The sequence below is a fragment of the Octopus sinensis genome, unplaced genomic scaffold (assembly GCF_006345805.1).
Source record: "Octopus sinensis unplaced genomic scaffold, ASM634580v1 Contig17929, whole genome shotgun sequence".
NCBI lineage: Eukaryota > Metazoa > Mollusca > Cephalopoda > Octopoda > Octopodidae > Octopus > Octopus sinensis.
In genome coordinates this window covers 26,691-37,500 of record NW_021835432.1, presented here as the reverse complement: position 1 = coordinate 37,500, position 10,810 = coordinate 26,691, and the positions used below count along the sequence as shown (strand labels likewise).

Sequence of the window (10,810 nt, the reverse complement as noted above, 5' to 3'; positions counted from 1 at the left end):
CCCCCTTCTGCCATTGATGAGGCATCTGTCCGTCAAGTTGAGGCTTCCATTTTGGAAGGCCAACGCATAACTATTCGCCAAATAGCCCATAAGGTCAAGATTAGTACCGGGTCTGTGGAAACTATCATTCATGACCATTTGCATATGCAAAAGGTGTCTGCCAGATGGATTCCCAGGTTGCTCACACCTTTCCAGAAGCAAGAACGCGTTGAGTGCTCGAGGATGAATTTGGAGATGTGCCAAGATGAGTCAAAATTTTTCAAAAGACTGATCACACAGGATAAAACCTGGGTCCATCACTATGATCCATAGACCAAAGCCCAGTCAATGCAGTGAAAGCACCGTGACTCACCTCCTCCAAAGAAGGCAAGGGTGCAGCCCTCCGCTGACAAGGTTATGCTCACAGTCTTCTGGGACCAGGACGGAGTAGTGATGACAGATTTCCTGGCAAAGGTACCACAATTACAGGAGCCTATTATGCTTCACTTTTGAGGAAATTAAGAGAAGCTATCAAAATCAAGAGGCGGGGCAAGATCAGCAAAGGCATCCTCCTCCTGCAGGACAACGCTCCGGTCCACAACTCGCGTGTCGCCAGATCAGAAGCACAGGCGTGCAGCTATGGACTCCTCCCCTTGCACCCTCTGATTTTCACCTCTTCCCAGCCATGAAGTTGATTTTGAAAGGAAAGCGTTTCCCAGATGATGCAGCCTTGATTTCTGAAGTCACGTCGTGGTTGGAGGACCAAGCTGGGGTCTTCTACAAAAACGGTCTCCAGAGCTGTATCAAACGATGGGAGAAATGCATAACTCTGGGTAGTTCCTATGTAGGAAAAGACAATTAACTGTGCCAAGTGTCGTTGCTCTACTGCTATGGGAAGTGGGTCAGGAGCATTACTTATTGAACGCCCCTCGTATATGCCTGCCCTCAACTGCACAGACTTAAATTACGAAGAGAACCAGAAAGTAATGCAATTTTTTTTAGGCATCACTTTCTGACAAATCCCCGTATTTAGCGGCATTTCGTCCGTCTTTTACATTCTGAGTTCAAAATTCGCCAAGGTTATCTTCGACTTTCATCCTTTCAGGGTCGATAAAATAAGTATGAGTTGAATACTGGTAGACGTAATCGACTTCCTCCCACCCCCAAACCTGCTGGCCTTGTACCAAAATTTGAGACCATCATTATTATTATTATTATTAGCAGAATCGTTAGCATGCCGGGCGAAATGCTTAGCGGTATTTCGTCTGCCGCTATGTTCTGAGTTTAAATTCCGCAGAGGTCGACTTTGCCTTCCATCCTTTCCGGGTCGATTAAATAAGTACCAGTTACGCACTGGGGTCGATGTAATCGACTTAATCCGTTTGTCTGTCCTTGTTTGTCCTCTCTGTGTTTAGCCCCTTGTGGGCAGTAAAGAAATAGGTATTTCGTCTGCCGCTACGTTCTGAGTTCAAATTCCGCAGAGGTCGACTTTGCCTTCCATCCTTTCCGGGTCGATAAATTAAGTACCAGTTGCGTACTGGGTCGATCTGATCGATGGCCTCTTCCCGGAAATTTCAGGCCTTTTGCTTATAAGAGAAAGGATTATTATTATTATTATTATCATAATTATTATTATTATTATTATTATTATTGAGTGAGAGAGCAGTTCATGCCATAAAGTGACACTGGGGTAAAATATACAAAGCCCAATATACCCATCATGACTACCCGTCTGATAAGGATACACCAGGCACATGCATCACAACCACATGTGCACAACATGGTGATCTCATATCCAGATAAACAGCACATGACCTTGCAGGTGGGGCCCAGTTAGAATTTTCTTCAGGTTGAGTGACCCATCCCGCTCAAAAGGTCCTTGAATAAGGGTTGTTTAAGGAAGTTGAAAGAACCACCCATGTTTCCAGAGGTGAACTATTCGAACCCCAAAGAATCCCTCTCAACACATGGCTATGATGCTCCCCCACTACTTCTGCTCGTGATCAGAGATGCACATATCGTCAGCCACTAAGGGACATGGTCAACTGGTTAAGGTCAAACAACTGACAAGCAAATCTGGGGTATTGAGCAGAATATTTGCTGTAGCCCATCTTTTATACCATTATTATTATTATTATTATTATTATTATTATTATTATAATTATTCAGAGCCTGTATAAGCTTTCCTTCAGTTTATGATAGTTGTTGTTGTAGTTGCTTAGCTTCAGTTCAGCCTTGAACGTGCAGAACTGATCAAAGCTGTTCCAGCCGCGACGATCCCAACATTTAGTTATCCTTAGTGCGTTTAGAACTTAGTGTATTTATCCAATGTATCAGTTTTTAAAAAGCATGTTATATGTATGATTGAAATAGATTTTGCTACTACTTCTAGCTTAACGAATCCACAAGGAGAGGTTTCTCGGTGGTTCATTCTGTCGCCTGTTTGTAAAAGTGATTCTAATCTGAAATTCTACTGTCGCTTTGACTTTTAAGAAGAAATAACAGATATGTTCATACTCCATACATTTCCAATTTCAAGAAATTAATCATATACCTGTTGCGTACGAATTACAAATTTATCTGTTATCGGTTATATTCATCATAAACTTCATCAGTTTCCATGCAACATTTTCATTCCATGTGTAACAGTAGAATTTCAGATTAGATTCACTTCTTACAAACAGGCGACAGAATGAACCACCGAGAGACCTCTACTTGTGGATTCGTTTTGCTAGAAGTAGTAGCAAAATAACGATGGTTTGCCTGTCTAATTCTATTTATTTGAATTGCATTCCTTTTTAATTTCATTCTTGTCGTTCTGTTACGTTGTTTCAAGCACAATAGTAGCATTTCTAAAATAATGTTTGAAACAAATATCTTTCTTCGTAAAAATATTTGGAAACGATACCAATGGTCTGCAGCATAACACAGTCACTCATAGCGTGCTAGTTTAAAGTGGTGGGCACGGTTCAATGTTTCGGAAGTAGCATTTATCTTCTCTGATATCTACTTTATGTGCCAGCGCATGGTCTAGTTCAGTGGTTCCTAACCATTTCACAGTGATTATCAACCCTTTTATTTAAATGAGATTTCCCATGGGCCCCTTTTAATATGCTTATCCTTATATATATATATTATATATATATATATATATAATATATATATGTAAGCCGAAATTGCTAGGATGATCCGGTTCTTGACTAAAGATTGAAGGCTTCGAATGTCCCGTCCGTTTTTGTATCGTCTTCTAAATGTTTTACGTTCTTGTCCCAGTTTGTATTTTTCTACATATATATATATAATATATATATATATATATATATATATATATATATATATATATATATATATATATATATATATATGAAAAAGAAGAACGAAAGCGCTACATGTTTAAAATTAGGTACTTGTTTAAAAAAGTGCATCATCTGCAAGATAGTGTTCTGAAACTGAGCAACAGATAAAGTCTATCACCCAAGTAAGCCGCGGTGGGATTTGAACTCAAAACGCAAATATCCCGAATAAATTACCACAAGGCAACCAATCTGACGTATATGCTTTTCTACCAACCCACTGTTCTGCATTGTTACTTTATTTTATCGACCCCGAAGGGATGGAAAGCGATGTTGACCTGGATGAAGTTTGAGCTCAGTGAATCGAAACATCTACAGTGAGACATTCTACCCGAGGCATCAAACACCAAGTTGTGCTCTTCCTCGGGTCAATAATGCTTTCTTTTTAATTTCGGAACAAAATTGAGGAGAGGCAAGTCGACTACATTGACCGTAGTACTTGACTGGTGCTTCATTTTATCAATATCGAAAGGATGAATAGCAATGTCAACCTCAGCAACATTTGTACGCAGATCGTAAAACCGCAAAAAAAAAAAAAAGGTCTCTCGCCCGGCGTGTTAATAATTCATCTTCCCTTAAGACCAATCACATAAGAGTATTTGCATTGTATAACAGGGTACTGGTATCCTCCTCAATTAATCCCTTCTAAAATTCAGAGCCTGTATAAGCTTTCCTTATACACAAGGCCTAAAATTTGGGGAAGGGGATAGTCGATTACAACGACCCTAGCTTTTCACTGGTACTTGACTTATTGATCCTGAAAGAATGAAGGGCAAAATCGACCTTGTTGAAATTTGAATAGCTTTATTTTGTGTGAAGTTTCTCTTCAAATTGTTATTTGTGTTATTGAATCCAATCAATGTTTTTATTTTACCAATCACTATACAATTACTAAGACTAAATACTAATTAAAAAATGATTACAATTTACATACCAAACTCTAACGTGTATATAGGGTATCTATGCAAGCATCTATGTCCTACGTTTGTGTATGTGTGTGTGTATATATATAATATATATATATATATATATATATATATATATATAGAGAGAGAGAGAGAGAGAGAGAGAGAGAGAGAGATAGATAGATAGGTAGATAGATAGAGAGATATATATAGAGAGAGCGATAAAGATTTATATATATGCATGTAAATGTGAATATATAAATACGCATATATAAATGTACATATCTACACACACACACACACACACACACACCACACACACACACATATATATGCATATAGTGAAGGCACATGGCTCAGTGGTTAGAGCGTCGAGCTTACGATCGTAAGGTTGTGAGTTCGATTCCCGGACCGGGCTGCGTGTTGTGTTCTTGAACAAGACACTTTATTTCAGGTTGCTCCAGTTAACTCAGCTGTAGAAATGAGTTGCGACGTCAGAGGTTTCAACACGCGCCGGGTGTTGCCTTTCCCTTGGATAACACTGGTGGCTGGAGAAGGGAGGCCGCTATGCGTGGGCGACTGCTGGTCTTCCATAAACCACTTTGCCCAGACTTGTGACTAAGTGGGTAAATTTGTAGGTGCAAACCCATGGTCATTCATGACCGAAGGGGGTCTCGAATATACATACATACATACATACATACATACATACATACATATATATATATATATATATATATATACATATATATATATATATATATATATATATATATGTATGTATATATATACATACACATATATATACACGTGTGTTACTATATGTATGTATATATGTACGTACGTACGTATGTATGTATGTATGTATGCATATACATATATATATATATATATATATATATATATATATATATAATATATATATATATATTGAGGTACAGAGGAGATTGGGTATAAGAACCAATGCAAGTATAGGGTTTGCATGCAGGTATATTCCAACAGTGAAATACCACTGACACAAACTTTGATGAATGAAATCGGAGCAGTTGCAAATTTAGGGAAATATAACGTATAAACATAGCATAAGGGAAATACGTAATAAACGTTAGATTTAGTTAGTTTGGGTAGAGGAAATAGCAGAAGTAGTAGTAGTAGTAGTAGTAGTAGTAATAATAATAATTGTAGTAGTAGTGGTAGTAGTAACAACGGGAGGAATGTCGTTGATTAACTAGCTCCTGGCCTCTTACCTGGTTCATCTGTGTCATTGGCGTATGCCAAAATTTCTTCGATTTCTACAACAAATTTGAAGTTTGTAAGAAAAGAAAAGACAGAAAAACAGGAAGAAAAAAGACAAAATAAAATTTAAAAGAAGAGAAAAATAAAAAATAAATAAAGAAAAGAAAGAAAGAGAGAAAGAGATAGAGAAAGAAAGAGAGAGAAAGGGAAGAAGGGAATGATGATATTATATATTTGATGTTTTTGAACGTAGAAAATGTTTTAAAGCGAGATGGATCACGGAGATTACAATGATATATTTGTTGGCCATGAGACACTCTGGAACAGACGTTTAGGCTTGCTTGTTTGGTGCCGTTGACTTGACGATGACTTATTTGACAGCGGACGTTTTTAAAGTTTCTTTCGGTCACGCTTATTCTCTCACTCATATTACGTGTGTCAGCATCTAGTAATGTGTGCATGCGTGTGTAATGTCTTGGATCCTCTCTCTCACATTCTGTCAATCTGGATATGTATATTTGCGCGTGCTTGCACGTGCATGTGTGTGTGCGTGCTCTGTGTGACATGTGTGTGTGTGTGCTGTGTATGTGTGTGCTGCGTAGTGTGTGTTTGTTTGCCTTCAGTGACAAAACACACCGTCGCCAAAATAGGTTTAATATCCAGTCAGCCATGCCAAATCATCAGCGCCCAACGTTTCACTCTGATACCAGCATCTCATGTAATACTGATACTAAACAAATGTTTGTTACAAACCAGTGGCTCATAAAAGACTGTGTTCGACCAGTAGATCAGTCGTCAATATTTGCCAAAAAGCTTCCTTACGTCAATGAAAAAAAAAAAAAAAAGGGTAAGGCTAAAATGGCTCTTTTAAAAATCGGGAAAACCAGCCTTGGAGTGAAACGGAACATGGGTGTCCGTTACAAAGCAGTTTTATACCACTTTGCAGGATTTTCTCTCCGAGGCCCTTGTCTGCTGCTAGCAGTAAGACAGTGCATCCTAAGTATACTACTACCACTACTACTACTACTACTACTACTACTACTACTACTACTACTACTACTACTATTACTTATTTTGCACTTCAGAAACACAAATACTACGTTGGTTGTTATCGAAAAGGGCAAAAGAAGAGCCAGAATTTTTAATTAAATCTTCGTAGGATGAATTTGTCTCGATGACCGTTACCGTTTGTTCGACTTGGGTAATGATTTAGATAGGAGACAAATGGAATGTTTTAAAATCGGGGAGGTACCACTCAGTGGGACCAAGTTCGAAACAAGATAGTGGCCAAAACTCTGACTGTCTGTTTGTGTCTATCTCTCTCTCTTTCTCTCTCTCTCTCTCTCTCTCTATATATATATATATGGAGAGGGAGAGAGAGAGAGAGAGATTGGCAGAGAGGGTGAGAGAAAGAATATATATATATATATATATACATAAGGAAAGAGTGAGAGAAAGTTGTGGAAAAAGAGTCAGCAGAAGTTCGCGATTACCTTCTACTGGAGCCGCGTGGGGCTTAGGTGTTTCCCTCATAAACACACACATCGCCCGGTCTGTATATATATATTATATATATATATATATATATATATATATATATATCTATATAAACGGCAGTTTGTCTGTGCGTGTTTCTGTGTGTCTGTTTGCTTGTACCCTCACCCTGACCACGGCTTTCAACCGATTCTGATGAAACTTGACACACACATAGCCCAATGTCATAATTCAAAACTAACGCAGCAAAAATTTTGAAAAGTTCCCCCAGTTCTGAAAAAAATCGATAAATTCGACATGGGGTCGAGAATCAGGAACACAAACCACAAACTGTGTAGGGGACGCAACTCCACCTTTTTTAACTATCAAAAAAAATTTACCATCATTTTTTTCCATTTTTTGGCTATAACTCTCTAAAAATGCTTTATAGTTATTTCCCTTACAAACCTGAGCAACGCCGGGCGATACTATTTAGTCGCCCTATCGCGGTTCACCTGTCATGCTCTTAGTAGAAGACACTAGCTCAAGGTGCCACGCAGTGGAACTGAACTCTGAACCTTGTGGTTGAAATGCAAGCTTCTTACCATAGACCTATTTCTTGTAGAGTACATGTTTCTTGCACTTTTAGAAGAACAGTGATAACTGTGACTTCGAAGTCATCATACTTAATGTAAAAGTATGATGTGTGTGTGTGTATAAATAAACACATACACACACTCACACATACACAGACACACACACATATATATATACATAAGAAGTATGTATAATTGTGAATAAACCACAGTTATAACGGAGAGGGTTGCATAAACCCTTACATGTCTTGTTAAGCTCCATGTTATGTTTTTTGTGTTAATTTGTATCTACAGGAATATTCTCCCGACGAGAAGAGTGGGACCGTTTTGGTTCCTAACTTTGAAATTGCGATAGAGAACTAAACTTTTATTTAAGTTTTGAATTTTATGTCATGTCGCCGCAGACAGCTTTATTGAGAAGAGATATAATTTGGGTGGTTATAGTGGCTTTATAGCTGTTTTGACTGCTAGGTCTAAACATATAAGGGTTTTTGCACCCACCTCTTTTATATTTGTGATTTATTCACAATTATACATACTTCTTTTATGAAAAAAATTTGATTGCATGTTCTGGGCATTGATATATTAGTAAATAATTTTGTATTGCTTGCGATATATCCCTCATAATGTATTTTTACATTCCTCTTTTATATATATATATATATATATATATATATATAAAATTAATAATAAAATACATTTGTATATAATTATATTAAGGGAGCTAGGGTGAAGACAACCTATCTCCAGCACGCTTGAAGTGGCGATACCTTAAAAACAATACCAAAAACTCTAGATCAGTGGTTTTCAACCAGGGTTCCGCCAGTACAGTCAAGGGGTTCCGCAAGAAGTTACAAAACTGCTAAAGTCGGCAGTAATTTTTAATTTTCCTGTGCAGATATGTGTGCATAAGACTATTAAATTATTGCACAGGGGTTCCACGAGCCAGTGGAATGTTTCCTTGGGGTTCCGCTCCAGCAAAAAGTTTGAAAAGCACTACTCTAGATAAATATATTTGGAGTTTCTTGAAGGGATCGGCACTTCAAGCATGCTGGAGATCGGCTGTTTTTGCCCTTGCTCTCTTAATATGATTATGAATATATGTGTATTATTATTAATTTATTGTATAAATTACCTATAAATTGTTATAGCATGCGGACTACCTGATAAAAATCATTAATGCGATTTTTATCCTTATATTCTATTATGAATTAATAAATAATATATATATAATAACAAAGGGTGAAATTAATTAATTAAGAAGTAATCAGTAATTTCACCAAGTAGAATTCGGCATGTAAAAGACCAATTCATGGTAAGTTTAAGTAATACTAAATAATTAGGGTTCAGCAACGATTTGCCTCACCACACACCGAATTTAGAAATAGCAGTCAAAAAGTCTTGGCTATTTTTTCTACTTTAAAGGAGATCCCAGTAAAACCAAAGCACTCAGAACAACCACTAGAGTGCTTTGGTTTTACTGGGATCTCCCTTTAAAGTAGAAGGAATAGCCAAGACTTTTTGACTGCTATTTCTAAATTCGGTGTGTGGTGAGGCAAATCGTTGCTGAACCCTAATTATTTAGTATATATATATTGCGTCCAATAACACTATACTTGTTCCACGTCCTCGCGTGTTGTGTTTTCTCTTTGTTCATGTTTGAATTAACTATATATATATATATATATATATATATATATATATATATATATATATAATATATATATAGCGAGAGAGAGAGAGAGAGAGAGAGAGAGAGAGAGGAGAGAGAGATAGAGAGAGAGAGAGAGAGAGAGAGAGGGGTTGCAAGAAGCAACGAGGATTTAATTATAAAAAAATAAATAAGTAAATGAGTGGAAATCAAACCAGTGTATGTGTTAATTGATAAGACATTAAAACAGAATGACTCATGACTCTCCCCAGACACAACTCGATATATACATATTGTATTATATACGCATGTACGCATTTGTATTTATTTATTTATTTATTTATCTGTGTAACTATATATATATACCTGTATATATATTCTTTTATTCTTTTATATGTTCCAGCCCGGAGGCCGTGGCCATGCTGGGGCACCACAAAATACTATTGATTTTATTTCTATGAGTTCGTCATAGTCATGATAATTTAGCGGGAGTGAAACAATAGTAACTCCGTAGCAATCAACTTTTACATCTTTATATATAAAAGTGAGGTTGTGTGCTGTCTGTTTCCTACGATTTAGATTCCTAACTACTCCCACATTTTGCGGTGCAGTTTAACCAAAACCGGGTATCTTATAGTCGTGATTCATATCGAGCCCTTCTGAGTATTAGCGCGCGTCTACGATGAGTCTACGATTAAAAAAAAATTTACCATCATTCTTTTCCGTTTTAATGCATTTTTTCGCTATTATATAAGGGAAGTAACTCTCTAAAAATGTCTACGATGAGTCAACGATTTAAAAAAAAATTACCATCAGTTTTTTTCAATTTTTAATGCATTTTTTTGCTATTTTTTGGCTATAACTCTCTAAAAATGCTAATATAGTTATTTCCCTTACAAACCCGAGCAACGCCGGGCGATACTGCTAGTATAATATATTTCTACACACACATACACACACGCGCGCGCGCAGTCACACACACTTGAGATTAATATAATAGTCCTTGTGACTCTTTACTTAAAATTATCAGTGTTAGCTATTAATGATTTGAGATATTTGATTGCTTAGCTGTAAAAAAATAAATAAATAAATAAAAAATAAAAGTAAAAGAACAAAAATGTCTATTTGTGACAATAAGTAAAATAGTTTCTCTTATTACGTGTGAAAAAGTAGTGTAAATTGTTCCAGAGTAACTTGTGTTTTAATACGAAAAAAACAAAAAACAGAAATGTGCAAAAAGTTCACCATCCGACATTATGGCGTCTTTGATCTTTCTAGCTATTAAGGCCAATGATGAATAGTTAAAAAAAGCATCACGTACATCAAACTAGGATTCAATGACTAAGCGAAACTGCATTCTTTTCATTCTTGGTCATATCACGACAGAATTGGATCTTGTTAACATATGCCAGTTTTACAAACTTGAGCCACACTATCCCATAGAATCTAGTTGTAAAGAATCAACTTCTTTTCTTATTTATTCCAGTACGACAGTATCCAGTTAGATACTTTAAACGTCCGTTTAGTCTTGTTTACCAAAACGCAAGAGTACGACAAATTCCACTCCAAAAAAAGAACGGTTACACTATATTAACCGGAATAACAAGGGGTTTCTTA

At 36.7% G+C, this 10,810-nt stretch overlaps 1 protein-coding gene across 1 annotated transcript in view; it reads right to left on the bottom strand.

Moving 5' to 3' along the window:
• Window positions 1-10,810, bottom strand: part of LOC115231240 (carboxyl-terminal PDZ ligand of neuronal nitric oxide synthase protein) — a gene marked incomplete at its 3' end in the record, with an annotated part of 29,421 nt that overhangs the window by 488 nt on the left and 18,123 nt on the right. Inside the window, exon 4 of the mRNA XM_029801304.2 lies at window positions 5,485-5,529. Coding sequence (XP_029657164.2) covers window positions 5,485-5,529 — 45 coding nt within the window. The remainder of the gene's footprint in view (window positions 1-5,484; window positions 5,530-10,810) is intronic.